The sequence below is a fragment of the Leucopleurus acutus genome (genome assembly GCF_964270905.1).
Source record: "Leucopleurus acutus genome assembly, chromosome: 19".
Classification (NCBI taxonomy): domain Eukaryota; kingdom Metazoa; phylum Chordata; class Mammalia; order Artiodactyla; family Delphinidae; genus Leucopleurus; species Leucopleurus acutus.
The window spans coordinates 59,059,451-59,080,223 of NC_139161.1; the positions used below are offsets into that span (position 1 = coordinate 59,059,451).

The 20,773-nt window shown below is 43.4% G+C and overlaps 1 protein-coding gene across 1 annotated transcript in view; it reads right to left on the reverse strand.

Annotated features, from left to right (window-relative positions):
* Positions 1-250: 250 nt before the first annotated feature.
* The window catches only part of SLC47A1 (solute carrier family 47 member 1), a gene marked incomplete at its 5' end in the record, with an annotated part of 49,760 nt that continues 29,237 nt past the window's right edge, over positions 251-20,773 (reverse strand). The window contains 5 exons of the mRNA XM_082861638.1: positions 251-922; positions 1,170-1,224; positions 2,263-2,357; positions 11,948-12,080; positions 12,830-12,899. Coding sequence (XP_082717764.1) covers positions 693-922; positions 1,170-1,224; positions 2,263-2,357; positions 11,948-12,080; positions 12,830-12,899 — 583 coding nt within the window. The 3' untranslated portion in view covers positions 251-692. The remainder of the gene's footprint in view (positions 923-1,169; positions 1,225-2,262; positions 2,358-11,947; positions 12,081-12,829; positions 12,900-20,773) is intronic.

Here is a 20,773-nt window from a genome sequence, read left to right on the forward strand (position 1 = left end):
GAAATAGTACGAGCTCGCATTTTAAAGTGTTTATTTTATAAAATCTTACACGGGGGCTTCCCTGGTGGCGCAGTGGTTGAGAGTCCGCCTGCCGATGCAGGGGACATGAGTTCGTGCCCCGGTTCGGGAAGATCCCACATGCCGTGGAGCGGCTGGGCCCGTGAGCCATGGCCGCTGGGGCTGCACGTCCAGAGCCTGTGCTCCGCAACGGGAGAGGCCACAACAGTGAGAGGCCCGCGTACCGCAAAAAATAAAAAGCTTACATGGCACTGCCTGGGACTGGACTAGACGGCACTTCATACAAACTCACCAACAAGACTGAACACGTAACAGAGAAACAAAAAGACAACGTGACCAGTGGTTAATGTTAGAGGACCTGCTTTCCTGGAAGACAAAAGATACTGACAGCATAAAGAACACTTCAAGCCGGGAAAACCAAACTTGCAGATTTAAAAACCATGATAGAGTTAACGGTTGGGAGAAAAGTTCACTTAAAATTATAACTCTTTTCTTAATCTTCAGTAAGCAGTAAGATCATGCAAACTCTCAGAATAACTAAGTACACATCACTGGTATCCTCTCCACACTTAGTTGAGAGCGAAACCACTGTCCTGGTGACCAGGGTCACTTCCCATGCTTCCTGTGTGGCATGTCGTTGTCGCTGCTAGTTTGTGGGCTGGGGTGATTCTGTTTCAGCCACGGTCAGTGAAAACCCTTATTAAAATTCCTGCTACCAGGACAGCAAAAGCTAAAACTACAGCCGCCCCGCGATACAGAATCAGCTGGGCCCCTGTCAAGACCTCCCCGATGGTGGCCACCCCACACGAGCTGTTCTCCACCAGCTGCATGGTCTGGCTCTCAGGTCGGATGACGTCAGGTAGGATCACCCCATCGGCTACCTCTTTGTCTAGGATGGACAGATCTGTTTGCAGAGAACAGTGAGATATTTCCTTACGTGCTAGTCTGAGTAAAGGGCATTCCTGAAGGTGACATGGGCCTACGTTGCAAATGGTTTGTTACATGTGGGGTTATTAAGCACGTTCCAGAAGGGAACACAGAGCTGGCCTCCCAGTTAGGGGCAGAGACGAGCTCACTGCGCGAGGGAGCAGAAGCTCATGGGCGTGAGAACCGGGAATCAGGACCCTGGAGAACGGGCCCCGTAAACTTACCTGTCGCGGTGGGCACGGCCTCCTTCGTCCCTCTCAGCCCGGCCCGAACCTGTGCCTGAACAAAGCATCACAGAGGTAAAGCAGGTGCAGTCAAGTGAGGCCAGTCACTGCTGTTAAACTGCGGTTAGGCTCCCTCGGAAACTACGCTACAGGTGACAGCACCGTGCGCAGTCTTGCCTGGTCCTGAAAAAGCCAGCGACAGTAGAGCGCCACACTGGAAACCATATTCTTCACCCCAATATCAGCTCACAAACATAGCATAAAAAGCCACTTGCTGCCACAGTTGCAAACTTAACGTGTTTTTTGCACTGTGCCCTTTACTGTTCCTAAATCCCGATAAAAGGAACAAAGTCTAAAGATAAACGGTACAGTCACCTAAGGGGTAGTTTACGGTCCAACTTACCGACCTGTACACTTCATTCCCTCCAGCGATCACACTGAAGGGAGGAAGGACATGATACGTCAGCATAATGAAAGGCAGAAGGGCTGCGAATCCTCCAGGGTGGCCAAGACGCAGACTGTGGCGGTCGGCACGCCTCAGCCCCTCCTCGAGGCTTTGTCCAGGACACCTCCCCTCGCCGACCTCCCACCCATCTCCTCTCACACCCGGACACAGTCAGCGGGGCTCACACTTCAACACAGAGACGCCCAGAGGGTCAGGATCCCCTCCTCAACCTGCAGGACAGGTTCTGCCCCAAGAACTTCCCTGATCACAGGCACTTAGCAATTTGCATTTCTTAGGAAACCATGGACCAAAAGATCCTTTTGAAGACGCCTAAAACTAGACAACAGATCAGGAAACACTACTGCTTTTCTAAGACTACCACGCCAAAACAGCAAAATAGTTTCTAAGCTAATTCTCTTTCTTTCTGGCTGAGCCCTGCTTGGTAGATACTAAATTAACTCCACATTAAGCGGAAAACGTGCTGACACAGGATTTCCTTTGGCCCCCAACTCTCACGTTGGATGCATTTCACTAAACAAAGTGCGTCATGCTGCCAATGGATTTCTTACCATTTTCACCATGAAAGGTTCCTTACCTGCCCTGGGATCAACAGGGCCCCATCTCTAAGAGGACCCCGCCCTCTGTTACCTGCTCTGCCGCTCTGTTCCAGTTTATCCTCCAGATGTACACCAAGTAGAAGAGGGTTTGAAAGAAGACACAGGCCGTCAATCCGGACCAGAGACCTGTGGGTGGGAAACAAGTATCCCGTTCAGATTTTCTGCAGTCCCCCTCCTGGCATCATTAACATTCTCCCATAACTACTGTATCCATAGCGTAACCTGCAGCTTACACTAAAATCTTAGATAATTATGGACCAGGATCAGACTCAAGCTTACCACTGACCAGGTTTGATTCCAACTCTAGTGGGAACCCGCTGGAAGGCTTTAGATGGGTGTGTGCATGTACCTGTGAGACTGATGTTTCTAGAAGCCCACTTTGAGAACCATCTCTCCAATTGCCGTGTACAAGAGATGACTGAGAAACATTATAAACAGTGCCTATCTCCTTATGAGGAGAAACTATTTAAATCACTTAAACATCACTGCGCAACAAAGTGGATATAAAATACCCATTCACATATGAGTAACTGCACTACAAAGCCAGCTGTCTAGGCTTGAGTTGGAACCCAGTATAAACTGGGAATTAGTCTGCTAACCTGTTCACATGTCTGGGGCCCCACGTTGGCAAGAGGTCACTGAGGCTGGGCCTCCCGTGGACTCCCGGCCATTTCACTGGAATGACCTCTCGAGTTGAGAAGCAGATGGATGGACAGTTTATACCCTTTGATGGACTGATTCCATTCCTAGGAACCCATCCTAAGGAGAGACTCAGGAGTGTCGTTAATAATTCATATACCCGGGATGCTCGTCACAGTGTTATTTAAAAGAGGAGCGACTTACAGCATCGCTACTTATTAGAGAATTGCTAATCAAAACTACAATGAGGTACCACCTCACACTGGTCAGAACGGCCATCATTAAAACGTCTACAAATAAATGCTGGCGAGGGTGTGGAGAAAAGGAACCCTCCTACGCTGTTTGTGGGAATGTAAGTTGGTGCAGCTACTATGGAAAACAGTAAGGAGATTCCTCAAAAAACTAAAAACAGAGTTGCTACATGCAATCCCACTCCTGGGCATATACCCAGAGAAAACTATAATTCAGAAAGATACATGCACCCCAATGTTCATAGCAGCACTATTCACAACAGCCAAAACATGGAAACCACCTAAATGTCCATCAACAGAGGAACGGATAAAGGTGTGGTACATATACACAATGGAATACTACTCAGCCATAAGAAAGAATGAAATAATGCCATTTGCAGCTACATGGATGGACCTAGAGATTATCATACTAAGTGAAGTCAGTCAGAAAGAGAAAGACAAATACTATATGACATCACCCATATGTGGAATCTAAAATATGACACAAATGAACTCATCTACAAAATAGAAACAGACTCATAGACACAGAGAACAGACTTGTGGTTGCCAAGGTGGGGGGGCAGGTGGGGGAGGGATGGATTGGGAGTTTGGGGTTAGTAGGTGCAAAGTATTACACACAGAATGGATAAACAAGGTCCTACTGTATAGCACAGGGAACTATATTCAATATCCTAGAATAAACCATAATGGAAAAGAACATAAAAAGGAATGTATGTATATGCATATAACTGAGTCACTTTGCTCTACAGCAGAAATTAACACAACATTGTAAATCAGCAATACTTCAATTAAAAGATAAAAGGGGGGCAATTTAAATGTCCACTATTAGGGAAGCATTAAATAAACGATACAAGGAAATACTAGAGAATTACTAAAAGCCATGTCTTTAACATGGGACCGGGGGAAATTACATATTCAGTATAACCCCACTTCTGTGAATAACAAAAAATACTGGGAGAAAAATAATTTTAAAAGGCTGTAATAAAATACATTGAAATACCTCAGGGAAATATTTGAGGAGTGAACTAGAGGTAATTTTAATTTTCATCATTATATTTTTTATGTATTTTCACAAGATTTCCATGTTGTTAATGTATAATTAATAGTTTAAAAGTGTTATTTAACAAATCTGAGCACCTGCTAAATAAGTCCAATAGCGAGAAGCACTTTTATGGACAAAAAGCGAGATCTGATGTGTTCTTATTCTAAAGAGCTCAGTGTCTAGTAGAGGAGAGGTTTTTAGGTTTTTTGCTTTTTTTTAAAGCAAAGCTGAATTGTGAAACCCCAGCAGCTCAGAAGGCAGAGGCTCTGGCTCTTTGGTTAAGCGGTATTTCCCTGGTGTCAACACGGTGCTTGGTAGGGATGAGACCGTAATAAATACTTGGCAGTTCTGTGTCCCAAACAGAGAAGGGCGAAATCCTGCTTGACACTGATCAAATACCCCACAGGCTCCCAGCCTGAACTGGTCATCAAAAGAGACATGACATTGAGGACAGTTACTCATTAAGCCATCACATGACAACACTTCCAAAAAGTCAGGATAAGAAATTAAGCACCTCTGTTTGTGTGGACACAGAAGGCTCTCACGACAGCTGCAGGATTAAAATTTCACAGAGCAATGGGGACAGATTCAAAATTGTTTACACGGTAAAAATGTACTGGTTGACACAGAACAAAAGGATCTACTTGAATACATACTACAGCATTGGGTCAGTCCTCGAATCAGACTATTTTCTGCAGAAAACACAGCTCATCGTTACTAAGGAAATCCATAGCAATTGCAGATGTGGATATAGATGCAGAACACACAACAACTTACCCCAAAAGCACATGACAGATTGTTTTGCACAATTCTATACAGTTAGAGTCATAAAATGGGTAGATTTCTGAAAATATGTATAATTTGCCAAAGTTGACCCCCCTCCAAAAAGATAAAGTCTAAGCAAACTGATTTCAGAGAAGAAATTGTGAAAGCTGTAACAAACTCCTCCAAAATGCCTGACATGACAGTTTCATATAATTTAACCAAACCTTTATAATAATAATATTCCTACACTATGTAAATTGTTCCAGGGAATACAAAAAGGGAACATTTTTAATTTTCCTTATGTAGTAAGTATATATTAATACTGTTAATGTCATAACTTTACAAAGATTACACAAAGAAATGAAACTACTGACCAGTCTTATAACTACCATTGCAAAATTCTTAAATACAATATTAGTAGAATCCAGCAGCTCACTAAAAGAGTAGCACATAATAATCAGGATTGTTCAACATGAAGAAATCAAATAATATCATTTATCACCGTAAGAGATCTAAGGAGAAAATTTATAGGATCATCTCAACAGGCACTAAAAACTTAATTTTTAATTAAAAGTATTAATGGGATTGTTTCTTTATACTAACAATTGTATTGCACTTCTATATACTAACAACGAACTATCAGCAAGAGAAATTAAGGCAACAATCCCATTTACCATTGCACCAGAAAGAATAAGATACCTAGGAATAAACCTACAGGTAAAAGACCTGTACTCGGAAAACTATAAGACACTGATGAAAGAAACTGAAGGCAACACAGACAGATGGAAAGATATACTGTGTTCTTGGATTGGAATAATTAATATTGTTAAATGACCATCTTACCCAACACAATCTATAGATTCAATGCAATCCCTGTCAAAATACCAATGGTATTTTTCCCAGAACTAGAACCAATAACTTTAAAATATGCATGGAAAAACACAAAAGAATAGCCAAAACAATCTTGAGAAAGAAGAACAGAGCTGGAGGAATCACATTCCCTGGCTTCAAACTATACTAGAAAGCTACAGTAATCAAAACAGTACCGTACTAGCACAAAAACAGACACAGATCAGTGGAAGAGAACACAGAGCCCAGAAGTAAACCCACACACTGTCAATTAATCTACGACAAAGAGGCAAGAATATACAACAGAGAAGAGACAGTCTCTTCAATAAATGGTGCTGGGAGAACTGGACAGCTACATGTAAAATGATGAAATTAGAACATTCTCTAACATCATATACGAAAATAAACTCAAAATGGATTGAAGACCTAAATGTAAGACCAGATATCATGAAACTCCTAGAGGAAAACATAGGCAGAACACTGTTTGACATAAATCCTAGCAATTCTTTTTGATCCATCTCCTAAAACAAAGGAAATAAAAGCAAAAATAAACAAATGATGCCTGATAAAATGTAAAATCTTTTGCACAGCAAAGGAAAATCTTTTGCACATCAACAAAATGTGAAGAAAACCTACTGAATGGGAGAAAGTGTTTGTAAATGATATATGATCAATACAGGGTTAGCATCCAATGTATATAAATGGCTCATACAACTCAACATCAAAAAAAAAACCCAATTAAAAAATGGGCAGAACTGAATAGAAATTATTCCAAAGAGGACATGCAGGTGGCCAATAGGCACATGAAAATATTCTCAATATCACTAATCATCAGTGAAATAGAAGTCAAAACCAGAACGAGATGTCATCTCACACCTGTCAGAATGGCCATCATCAAAAAGAAGACAAATAACAAGTGTTGGCAAGGATGTGGAGAAAAGGGACCCTCGTGCACTGTTGGTGGGCATGTAAATCGGTGCAGCCACTATGGAGAACAGTATGGAGGTTCCTCAGAAAACTAAAAATAGAACTATCATATGATCCAGCAATTCCACTCCTGGGTATATATTCAAAAAAAACAAAAACATTATTTCGATAAGATACATGCACCCCAATGTTCATAGCAGCATTATTTACAATTGCCAAGATATGGAAGCACCTGTTTATCAACAGATGAATGGATAAAGAAGCTTATGGTAGATAAGTATTCCACTGGAGATCAGCCATAAAAAATGAAATTTTTCCATCTGCAGCAACATGGATAGACTTGAAGGGCATTATGCTAAGCGGAATGTCAGAGAAAGACAAATACTGTATGATCTCACTTATATGTGGAATCTAAAAAAATACAATGAACTAGTGAATATAACAAAAAAGAAGCAGACTCACAGATACAGGGAACAAACTAGTGTACCAGTGGGGGGAGAAGCAGGGAGGGGCAAGATGGAGGTAGACGATTGAGAGGCACAGACTATTATGTATAAAATAAGCCTCAAGGATATATTGTACAACACAGGCAATATAGCAAATATTTTATAATAACTATAAATGGAGTATAACCTTTAAAAATTGTGAATCACTGTATTGTACACCTGTAACATATAATATTATACATCAACTATACCTCAGGTAAAAAATTTTAAATTAAGAAATAAAAATTTAGGACTTCCCTGGTGGCACAATGGTTAAAGAATCCACCTGCCAATGCAGGGGACACAAGTTCAAGCCCTGGTCCAGGAAGATCCCACATGCCACGGAGCAACTACGACCCACCAATCCCACTACTGGGCATATACCCTGAGAAGACCATAATTCAAAAAAGAGTCACGTACCAAAATGTTCATTGCAGCTCTATTTACAATAGCCAGGACATGGAAGCAACCTAAGTGTCCATCAACAGATGAATGGATAAAGAAGATGTGGCACATATATACAATGGAATATTACTCAGCCATAGAAAGGAATGAAACTGAGTTATTTGTAGTGAGGTGGATGGACCTAGAGACTCATACAGAGTGAAGTAAGTCAGAAAGAGAAAAACAAATACCGTATGCTAACACATATATATGGAATCTAAAAAAAAGAAAATGTTCAGAAGAACCTAGGGTCAAGACGGGAATAAAAATGCAGACCTACTAGAGAATGGACTTGAGGATACGGGGAGGGGGAAGGGTAAGCTGGGACAAAGTGAGAGAATGGCATGGACATATATACAGTACCAAATGTAAAACAGGTAGCTAGTGGGAAGCAGCTGCATAGCACAGGGAGATCAGCTCAGTGCTTTGTGACCACCTAGAGGAGTGGGATAGAGAGGGTGGGAGGGAGGGAGACGCAAGAGGGAAGACATATGGGGACATACGTATATGTACAACTGATTCACTTTGTTATAAAGCTGAAACTGACACACCATTGTAAAGCAATTATACTCTAATAAAGATGTTAAAAAATAAAAAAGTACTACAGGAGAATATAGAAAAAAGGTCAAAATCCTATTGTAGCAGTTCTTGCCAGAACAAGAAAAAGGCAAAAACACTAGAAAGGAAGGAGTAGAACTACTTCTGTTTACATGACATGCAATTACATTTGACAAAACTCTCAACCATTTTTGTTGGGAACTTTCAGTAAAGCAGACTCCATGGATACTTCCTGAATGTGATTTAAGAAGACATGCACACGTTTGTTAATGTACGTGTGTTTACATTGTGTGTATTTAGGTATGTCAGCCCCCAATCCAGCATGCTATTTAGTAGAGAAACATCAGAAGCACAATCTCTGAAGTCCTGAACAAGACAAGCATTTCCACTATTACCACAACAATTTATTATTCTACTAGAGGCTTTAGGCAGGAAAAAAGACATCAGTGGTGTAACATCTGATAAAGCTATTTGTACATGATATGACTGTATACCTGGAAAACCCGTGAGAATCAACTGAATACTACTCAAATAAGAGGAATTCAGCATTTTAACAAGCTACAAAATTCACAGACAGTAATTAACAGCCCTCAAATATACCAGCAACCACCACTTAGATTACAGGATGGAAGGGAAGGCCTTGTCTACCATGGCCACAAAAGGATAAAATGGGGATAACCTTAACAAGAAATGAGCAAAAGCTTTACAAGGAAAATGATAAAAACTATACTGAGCAGAGGCTAACATTTCCAAAATGTTCGTCCAGTATTTGAACATAAAAGCTGAGAGTGGGACTTCCCTGGTGGTCCAGGGATTAAGACTCCACGCTCCCAATGTAGGGGCCCGGGTTCAATCCCTGGTCGGGGAACTAGATCCCACATGCCACAACTAAAGAGCCTGCATGCCGCCAAGAAGACACGGTGCAACCAAATAAATATATATATATATTTTTTAAAAAGCTGAGGGTGTCAGAGGAGCACCCATTTTATAAGAACACAGATGGCCTCCAGGCCGTAGACCACCAGGCAGGTGGAATTCAGAGTTGGCTCCCGAGTCTTCTGGCAACAGTGCATTTATTCTCTGCAGACAGAGGTCCACTGGTCCTATCTTGAGATGAAACCCAGGAGGGAAGAATTTCCCTGAGGAAAAAACAAGGTGTCTGGACAACAGAATCTGCCTCAAATACGTCCCCTCACTGACCCCCAACAACAGGAAACCAGATGCTGAGTGGGACCCCTTAATTAGCATAACAAAGAGCACCTGAGTGGGTGCAGAGTTTGCTGGATGATGAACGCTCAGATAAATGCACAGCCATCACACGCTCTCAACTCCTCTCCCCTGCAAGTGTGATAAACCCCACTTTCTGCAAGAACAGAGAGATTACAGAGTCGGAGCTGGTGAGACTTGGTAGCGTGACTGGGGCCAGGCTCTTGACCAGGGGACTGAACCAGGAAGGGGCCAGAAACCAGAGGCGATGGTGTGACCGACAAGGAACACCTGGGCAGCCAGGAGCTCAGGCTCCAAGTCAGGCCCGAGATGACAGCTGAGAGCCCTGGGCCTTCCAGGGAGGAGAGTGGGGACAGGTCAGCAAGAGGAACCTTGGGCAAGGCCTACATCCCAAGAGTGTAATATGGAAAGGGTGCCAAAGGACAGAGAGGAATAAAACCCAAGAGCCTGGGGTGAGCTCACAACAAATGGGGATCCAGCCTGTTTATCTTCACATTCCCCAGATTCCAGCACCACCCAGGGCCAACACATACAGGTGCTCAGTGACTCTTCAGGATGAATGAGGGGATCATAACCCTCAGAGAGACATGCATCGCAGTAAAAGAAACGCTCTGGGGGCATCTGGGTTCAAATCCTGTCTCGTCACCTACTGTCTGTGGGACACATTACTTCACCTGTTCAGACTTCAGTTTCTCCAAGGGTAAAACGGAGCTAACAGGAGATCGCATCTGGTGTCATAAATTTGAGCAGCATAATTTACATAAACAGTGTATTTCTGCAAAAGCCCTTCATGAAAATTATCTTACATCCTGTAAACTGTAGCTTTACATTATTTTTTAATTAAAAATAAAACTGCTCTGTAATGATGTATATGGGAGTAGTGGATATATGTATATGTATAACTGATTCACTTTGCTGTACACCTGAAACCAACACAACATTGTAAATCAAATATACTCCAATAAAAACTAATTTAAAAAAATAAATAATAAAAGTACTGCAGGAGAATATAGAAAAATGTTAAAACCCTATTGTAGAATAAGGCAAGAAGAAGAACTAAAAGGCATTACAATTGGAAAAGGAGTAAAACTATTTATATTTATATATGATGTGACCCTGTATATAGAGAATTCTAAAGAATTCATAACACACAAATACTAGTGCTAATCAATGAATTCTTATAAGATCAACTCAAACTTATAAGATCAACACACAAAAATCAGCTGTTTCAATACACCAGCAAAGAACAATCTGAAAAGGAAATTAAGAAAATAATTCCATTTACAGTAGCATCCAAGAGAATCAAATATCTAGGAATAAATTTAACCAAGGAGGTCAAAGACTTGTACAATGAAAACTACAAAACACTGATGCAAGAAATTAAAGACCCAAATAAATGGAAAGACGTTCTGTATTCATGGATTGGAAGACTTGATATTTTTAAGATGGCAGTATTCTCCCCAAAGCAGTCTAACTGGTTTAGTGCAGTCCCGCTAAAAAATTCCAACGGCCTGTTTTACAAAAATGGAGAAGCTAACCCTCATAGTCATACAGAACTGGAAGGGGCCCTAAATGGGCAAAACAACAAAACTGGAAAACAAACTTGGAATACTTCACTTTCTAATTTCAAAACTTACTGCACAGGAATCTAAAATACACAAAGGAACAAAATGAACATATCAAGAAACAGAAACAGACTCATGGTTCCCGGCGTGCAGGGCAGGGATGGACTGGGAGTCCAGGATTAGCAGATGCAAACTATTATATATAGGATGGATAAAAAAGGCTCTACTGTAGAGCACAGGGAACTGTATTCAGTATCCTGTGATAAACCATAATGGAAAAGAATATGAGAAAGAATGTCTATATGTACAGCAGGAATTAACACAACATTGTAAATCAACTGTACTTCAATAAAAATTTTTAAAAACTTGTATAAAATAAGAACCTACTGTATAAAAAAATAAATTAAATTTAAAAAACAAAAACTTACCGCACAGCTACAGTAATCCAAAGAGTGCGGTACTGGCGTGAGCTGGACATAGAGACCAATGAAGCAGAACAGAGTCCAGAAATAAACCCACACGTCTCTGGTCCACTGATTTTTGACAAGGGTGCCAAGACCATTCAACAGAGGAAGAATCGTTTTTCAACAAACTATGGTCACCTCGTCTAGGTGATTCTAGTCACGTCTCAGGACTAAGCTAATGCATTATGACCTCAGGGAGCTGTTCCAAGCCATCACAGGGGATCGCAGCTTTCACAGTACTTAACCCAAATAGAATAATTGTGTAATTACTTAATCTTGGTCTCATCCTGAGGGCAGGGTCATGTTTATTTTCTTCAAGTTGACATTTCCAGTGTTTTTGTGTACTGAATACACAAACTGTTTTCATATACCAAAGGGAGAAAATCATTTTTCCTATTCCACAGGGGTCACTTCCCAGACAACTGCTTTGTATCTCAAGCAGTTTATCCTAACAGGACAGGTGAGATGTAAGGTAAGTCACCGAGGAATCAGACACGTACCTATTATCCCGTGATTAGCAGCAAACATCAGAGATGCTCCAAGGGGAAACCCAAAAACATAATAACCGATGGCATTCAGGAGAGCACCCATCTTTTGTTTTCCTGCACCTCTCAGGACTCCACCAGAGGTGCCCTGAAGAGAGGAAGACCAAAACCAGTGTTGCAGTCATTCAGGTGTCATCATCACATCAGGTCAGAACACAACCTGGTATTTCACAGCTCTGAATACAGTCACATACCCTATATCAAGACAGGGACTGCACCTTACATAAGAGATAAAGGAGAACATTTGCCTTCTACAAGTTATGTTAAGGGACTTCCCTGGTGGCACAGTGGATATGACTCTGCGCTCCCAATGCAGGGGGCCTGGGTTCGACCCCTGGTCATGGAACTAGATCCCACATGCATGCCGCAACTAAGAGTTCTTATGCCGCAACTAAGGAGCCCACAGGCCACAACTAAGGAGGCTGCGAGCTGCAACTAAGACCCCACACAACCAAATAAATAAATATATATATATTTTTCAAAGTTACGTTAACAACTACAGCAGCTTTCATCCAGAAACCCAGCAAGTAACAGCATTTAAATCTCTATTTAAAAATAGTTCATGGGCTTCCCTGGTGGTGCAGTGGTTGAGAGTCCGCCTGCCGATGCAGGGGACACAGGTTCGTGCCCTGGTCCGGGAAGATCCCACATGCCGCGGAGCGGCTGGGCCCGTGAGCCATGGCCGCTGAGCCTGCGCGTCTGGAGCCTGTGCTCCACGGCAGGAGAGGCCACAACAGTGAGAGGCCTGCGTACCGCAAAAAAAAAAAAAAAAAAAACTAGACACACAAAATGGTGCTGCACATAGTACACAGAGGTAAAATCACTGCAAACACTCACCGCAAGTGCATCAAACAGATGGAAGGGAGCAAAAATGGGCATCACTTGGCTCACAAGGGACACGACATCTCTGTTGGAGAAAAAGAGTCAGTGACCCAAAACTCACAGTTAAGTGTGGCACTAACCACCGGCTGGCTGGACAAACCTGCCAGAGTGACCAACCAGTCAACTCAGTCCACATACTACTTTCCTACTTGATAAAATGAGGACACGATAAAACCTCACTAACTTCAATGTCACCAGTTAGAATTTAGGTCGAAAGGGACGTGGGCTAGGCTGCCACAACAGAGCATAATTCTTAAAGTTTTGCTGATGAGTATAAAAATGTGAGGGTTGGTAACAGATGAATTGGTTTGCAGGACAGAAATAGACACAGATGTAGAGAACAAACGTATGGACACCAAGGGGGGAAAGTGGTGGGAGGGGGGGGTTGCTGTGATGAATTGCGAGACTGGGATTGACATATATACACTAGTATGTATAAAATAGATAACTAATAAGAACCTGCTGTATAAACAATAAATAAAATTCAAAAACAAAGTGAGGGTTGGGAAGAAAAAGCAGGTTTCAGCCTGTGAAGGGTAATCTTCCCCTGTGGCTGGGAGTCTTCCTCAGAAATGCAGCTGGAGGCCAGTGTTCAAGGCAGAGAAAACATCTGCCCTCCTCAGGGATGCCCTGAGCTCTGGTGGCTGTGCTGAAAGGTCTGTCTGGCGAGGGCCTCGCGTGGGGCTTGGGGGCCCTGGAGAACGACTCAGCAGAGTGGCGGTGACCACAGGCCTACACCATGGGGCCAGTGTGGATGCAAAACACAACAGACGGCGGGGCTCCCCCCAGAGCTCTGGCCACCCTCCCCTCAGCCTGTGGGGAAGACTGTTAGCCAGCAGGTGCCACCAACTCAGGCAGAGCCCGCAGGCAACCCTCTCACCAGAGCAGCGACCTCCTCCGCGGAGCAGACCCAGGACGGCAGCGTCGGCTAACCCTGCACTGTCTCTACTCGTCAAAGTGACGATGTGGTCCTTCCTTCACAAGTATAAACATTAAACCAACATGCACCAAACACGGAAGAAAATCAACAGCGCAAAAAAAAAGACCAAAATGAGCAGGCAGAAGAGCTGACGCAAAAGGAAACAGAAAGAGCGCAAAGAGAGAAACTTAGGAATTACAATCCTGTTCTTAGAGACATTCATAAACAGCAGGCACTTAAGGAAAAAGAGCAGTTGGGAAAGTCACTGGAAATGAAAAATGTGAGCACTAAAATACCGCATTCCACTTAAAGACTGGACAATGAAAGGGACGTGGCTAGAGACTAAATTTTAATGGTGAATCTGAGGAAATATCCCCAAACACAGGTAACCACAGAAAAGACACATGTCAAATTAATCCATAAATACTATCATTTATCTCAATTTCCTAGAGCTAAAGAAAAATCCACTGCTTGAGACTGAAAGCCTACAAAGTGCCGGGCAGAATAAAAGATTCACCTGCACCTAAGCACGGCCAAGGACAAAAAGAATATCTGAAAGGGGCTTCCCTGGTGGCACAGTGGTTGAGAGTCCACCTGCCACTGCAGGGGACACGGGTTCGAGCCCTGGTCCAGGAAGCCCGCACATGCTGCGGAGCGGCTGGGCCCGTGCACCACAACTACTGAGCCCACGTGCCACAACTACTGAAGCCCGCGTGCCTAGAGCCCATGCTCCACAAGAGAAGCCACCACAATGCAAAGCCCATGCACCGCAACGAAGAGTAGCCCCCACTTGCCACAGCTAGAAGAAGCCCGTGCGCAGCAACAAAGACCCAACGCAGCCAAAAATAAATAAATTTATAGAAGAAAAAAAGAATATCTGAAAGATTTCCAGAAAAATAAAATTTCTGGGACTGACGGAGAGAGGCAGGCCCGTTGTCTTAACCCCTCTGGGCTGAAGTGCCTTCCCAGGCAGTGCCTGCTGAGTAATTTAAGCAGACATAAACTTGTAAGAAACTCTTCTTTGGGAATTCCCTGGGGGTCCAGTGGTTAGGACCTGGTGCTTTTCACTGCTGTGGCCCAGGTTCAATCGCTGGTTGGGGAACTAAGATCTGCAAGCTGTGTGGCCAAAAAAAAAAAAAAAAGAAGAAGAAGAAAGGAAAAAAAAAACCTCTGTTGGGCCACTGGCTGACTGCAGAGATAGCAGGCACCACACATGACAAGGAACACAGTCTCTGTAAAAACTGGTTTTAGAAAAGTCACCAGACGAATGGGAGAACTGCAGACCAGCAATGACAGAAAGCAAGAACAGCACTGCCTGGGGAGGGAGGAGAGCCTGGTTTCCAGAGTTATCACAGTACAATATTAAAAACGTCCAGTTCTTAAGAAAAATTGACAAAGCACACAGAGAAACAGGAAAGCGGGGAAAAGGAGATCATCACAGCTGGCAAATACTGTCAGAGCTGACTTTTTCAGAACTGTGGAAATTAACCAAAGGCTTGCAGTCACTTGGGGAGCCCATATTCAAGAAAAGTGGCTGAATCTTGGTAATGATAGATCTGTGGTGTCATCCCCTGCTCCCAGCTCAGCAGTAACCTTAAAGTAAAAGCCCACACATACTGCCAAGGCTGGATGAGGAAGAGTGGGTCGAACTCTTTAAGTTTCATTCCCAAATTATAGTTACTAATTCACAAAAGGCCACCTGTCTGGTGGCTCCTTAGAAGACCCCCCAAAAGGCTGTCTTTATTTCATTAGGTTCCAACTGCCCAGTGCTAAAGTTGACCTTCAGGAGATTGTCTGTCAAAAATATTTATAGGCGGGACTTCCCTGGTGGCGCAGCAGTTAAGAATCCTCCTGCCAATGCAGGGGACACGGGTTCGAGCCCTGGTCTGGGAAGATCCCACATGCCGCGGTGCAGCCAAGCCTGTGTGCCACAACCACTGAGCCTGCGCTCTAGAGCCCGCGAGCCACAACTACGAAGCCTGCGTGCCTAGAGCCCATGCTCCGCAACAAGAGAAGCCACCACAATGAGAAGCCCACACACCACAACAAAGACCCAATGCAGCCAAAAATAAATAAATTTATTTTTTAAAAAAAAAATTTACAGGCAAATGTTCTAGTTGCTGCTTCCTGAGGCAGTGGAAACAGGGCAAACAACACACTAACCAAGCAGCTTGGTAGGAAAGGCTGGGGATGAGGGGTTGTATCAGGGCTCGCTCTGGAAGCTCTGACATGTTACTGGGGACCTAGAAGGCCACACGCACGCCTAGGGCTGCACAGAGGCTCAAGAAACACCAGGAAGGGCCTAAGCTCTCACCTGGGGCTGAACTTGAGACTCTGCATGGACAGGAAGTGAAAGTCAAGGCCAAGCTGTAAACTGCCTGGCTGGGTGTTGAAGGTGAACCTGACGCATGTAGAGAGCCCGTCAGCCAAGACTGGGAGGTGTTTGGGATGCAGACTGTCCAGTCATTAGCTGACCTCTAAGCTAACGCAGCAGAGACTTCAGTGGCCACACTCAACGAAGAATACAGACCTTTACCAAAATAGTTCTTAGAAGTCAGTAAGCAAACAAGAGCATCGACAACAAGAACCCAGGGGACGGGGTGAATATGACTTCCAGAATTGCCACATTATAATATTTTTAAATGTCTAGGTTTCACATAGAGAGCAGACATGCGGTGGCCGTGGGGGAGGGGTGGAGTGGGAGTGTGGGGTTCGCAGAGGCAAACTATACAGGACGGATAAAAAACAAGGTCCTGCTGTAGAGCACAGGGACCTATAGTCAAATTTTGTAATAACCTATAAGGGAAAAGAATCTGAAAAAATATATTCATATATGTATAACTGAATCATTTTGCTGTACAGCAGCAATTAACACAACATTGTAAATCAACTAGACTTCCACTAAAAAAAACCCAAATCTAGTTTTCAAAAAAAAATTATGAGTCATGTAAAGAAACAACGAAGTATGGTCCATATACAGGGTGAAAAAAGGAATAAATAAAAATTGTCTCTGAGGAAGCACAGACTTTGGACTCGCTAAAATAGACTTTTAAGTCATCTATTTCAAATATATTCAAAGAGTTAAGGAAAACCATGTTTAAAGAACTAAAGGCAAGTATGAGAATGATGCCTCACCAAATAGATACTATCAATAAAGAGACAGAAATTATAAAAAATAAAGACCGTGGAGTTGAAAAACCCAAAAAATAAAGTGAGAATTTCACTAGAGGGCCTCAACAGTAGACTTGAGCTGGCAGAAGGAAGAATCAGTGAACCTTAAGGGAAGCAAATTGAGATTATTTAGACTAAGGAACAGAAAGAAAAAGGAATGCAGAAAAATGAAGACCTGTTGGAACACCGTCAAATATAACAACACACATAATGGGAGTGCCAGAGGTGAGAGAGAAGACAGAAAAAATACTTGAAGGAAGAATGGCCGAAAACTTCCCAAATTTGAGACATGAATCCAAGAGACTCAACAAACTCCAAACAGGATAAACTCAAGGGAGAGACAAGTCATTTGCTGAGAGTGATGGCTGAAGGTGGTACAGTGGGGTCAGCGGTTTGAGGAGCGTGGAGAAGGTCTAACATGGACTGCAGTGATGGACGGTGAGGTGGCCAAAGAAAAGCAAGACGGACCTGCTTTTGATGCTGCGGGTCTAACTGTGGCCATAAGTTTCCACTGGAACCAACACGCCCTCTTCCGTGACTTTTCCAAAAGTGATGCACTACTGACACAGACAGTGTGCACCTGGGTTCCTCCAGGCTGGGGTTCTGCCACACAGGAGGGATTCAGGAATTCCACAGACAATGAGCCATGGCACCTACGCTACATAAGGGAAGGTGTAAAGGCAGGAATGTCATGATGGACTGAGAGAGTGCAGGACCAGAGGAGCCAACAGACTGGAGAGCCCAAGCAGCTGAGGAATCCTCTTAAGTAGACAGGGCTGTTGGAGGCGTTGGAGTTGTGGACTGGAGCTGGAACAGTTACGTAATGACAGAGCCCCAAGCATGACCACGGGAGAGTGTGCCTGCAGAGAGCAGAGGTTACTGGGCTGAGGAGTGGGGCACTGGACGGCTCATCCATGTGGATAGAGTTCAGCCGGGATGCTGCTAGGGTCTGGGGGGTGAGAACACTATAGTGAAGATGCCAGAGCTTTAGGCAAAGGAGGAGGAAATGGAGATATACAAGCATGTATCACGTGTACAGATGCCAGAAGGTGAAAAGGATAGGAAATACTGTCACTGACAGAATTAGGAACCCAAAATGTCAAGATGAGTCAAAAAATAAGAAAATAAAGATTGATGGGTACAAAAGTAGGATCTGCATTTGGGTCCAAGAAGATAACCACAGGAGTGCAGAATGTGGACGCTAGGGCTGCTCAGGGGCACACTGGCAACCAGCTCCGCAGGCACAGTGTCGTACAGCCACCAAAAACCTAATGCTTCACCAGAAGTCCATCAGGTAGAATGAGGTACAGGGGACATAGTTCTGCTCTAAATGGAGCTAAGAGCACTGCCTTCAGGTTTGTATGAATTCCAAAGTGGAGACTCAAAATCACATTCCATGGGAAATGTCTGAAGGAATTTCAGATGGTTACCATGGAGAAGAGAGCATGAGAGATGCCTTCAAATATTTGCAGGCTGTTAACTCAGAAATGGATTTAGATTCCTCCAAGCACAAGAACCAGAATAAGTGGGTGAAAATTACAGGTACATTTCAGCTCAAAATAAGGAAGGTGTCCTGGCACTTACCTGGTGGCCCAGTGGTTAAGAAACCACCTGCCAATGCAGGAGACACGGGTTCAAGCCCTGGTCTGGGAAGATCCCACATGCTGTGGAGCAACTAAGCCCGTGCACCACAACTACTGAGCCCACACTCTAGAGCCCATAAGCTGCAACTACTGAGCCCGCGAGCCACAACTACTGAAGCCTGCGCACCTAGAGCCCATGCTCCACAACAAGAGAAGCCACTGCAATGAGAAGCCCATGCACTGCAACAAAGAGTAGCCCCAGCTCACCACAACTAGAAAACACCCGCGCACAGTAACAAAGACCCAACACAGCCAAAAATAAATTAATTAATTAATTAATTTTTTAAAAAAAAGGAAGGTGTCCTGAGAATCAAAGCTGCCTTCAGAGGTAGCAAGATCCTCACCCACTGAGGTTATGAAAGTGTAAGTTGGACAACCTGGCAAGGATGTTTTGGAGGAATCCTGATGTAAGATGAGTGATTACATCAAATAGCCTTTTAGATCTCTTTAATTCTAAGATCTTACCAAATTTAGAAAGATTTGCCATTATTTCTTCAGGTTTTTTTCCTGTTCCCTCTCCTCTCTGTTTTGAGAACCCTAGTTACAGCCTTTTTAGGCCAATCACAGCTCACTGATACTCATATTTTTCCAGTCTTTTTTCTCACCGCATTTCATTTAGGATATGTATTATTGCTCTATCTTCAAGTTCACTAATCTTTTCTTCTACACTATTCTAATCTGCTGTTACTCTCATCCAATATATCTTCATTTCAGACATCTTCTTTCAGCTCTGCAAGTTCAATTTGTTGTTTTTTAAAAAATCCTTGATGTCTTGCTTTAGCATGCTCACGTTTTCCTCTACCTTCTTGAAAATACAAAACATAGTTATTAAAACTCTTAATATCCCTGTGTACTAATTCTTTCATATGTTTCATTTCTGGGTTGGTTTCAACTGATTGATGTTTCTATGGATTTTAATTTCTTGCTCCTTTGTATACCTGGTAATTTTTAATTAGATGCAGACATCGTGAATTTTAGTTTGTCGAATACTGCATGTTCTTGTAATAATTTAAGTACTCTTGAGCTCTAATACAGTTAAATTTCTTGGAAACAATTTGATCCTTTCAAAGTCTACTTTTAAGCTTTGTTAGGTGGGACCAGAGCAGGCTTCATTCTAGGGCTAATTTTCCTTCTCCTGAGGCAAGGTCCTTCTGAGAACTCCACCAGCCATCCCATGCATTACGAGGTTTTGTTCATTCCACGTGGTGGGAACACACACTCTGACCGACCCTTTATGAGCTTCAGGGATTGTTCTGCCTGCTCCTTTCAGGTGTTCCTTCCCGTCCCTCACCCCACTTCCCTGGCCTCAGGTGGGACCCTTACACGCACAATTGGCTCAGCGGTCGGCTGAAGACTTGAGGGAGAGCTTCCATAGATCTCCAAAGCGCTCTCTGGGCGCCCTCCAGGTGCTCTCCCTGCTCTGGGACTCTGCCTGGGAACTCGCCACAGAGCCTCCCCACTCCCAACTCCATTTCCCCAACCCAAGGAGATGGCGGGGGGGGGGGGTTTCCCAGGGTCCCTGTCTGCACTTTGTCCTGGAAACTCCCTCACGGTAAGCTGGGGCAATCACGGGGTTCTCCTCAGGATTTATCTGGGCTGCCTGTGGTCCAATGTCTGAACGCCATTTTGAAAAACACAGATTTTGTCCAGTTTTTTAGTTGTTTAGCGCAGGATCGTAAATCTAGTTCCTGTACCTCCATCTGACCACCTCCCTAGCCCTAAGATTTTACAGTATATTTAAGCACTGGTCTAAAACTAGTGGGGTTGGGTCAAACTAGAAGAGCACACTTAAAAGTAATAAAACCGAATTTCTCCATAAGCATAATCTGAGGCAACTGGTGCAAATTACTGAAGCTTCTTCATAAGGATTTGGTTTATTCAAGACACTTTACTGCATCTAAATAATTACGCAAACACATCATTACAGAAAACGCAGTAAAATTCTACCTAAGATTGGGTCAGTGGTTTACGCAAACACTGCCCAGATGATTCAGGCGTGCTGGCTGCCAGCGTGCCCTGGACGGGGAGGTGCCTTTCTGGGGATGAGGTTTTTTCCATGTGCTTTTTCTGTGTATCTCTGAGCAAAGACACACGGAGCACAAGAGAAAGCCCACTTGCATTTGATAAATGAACTGGGTATTGGAGGGGTGGAGGGGGTTTCCATGG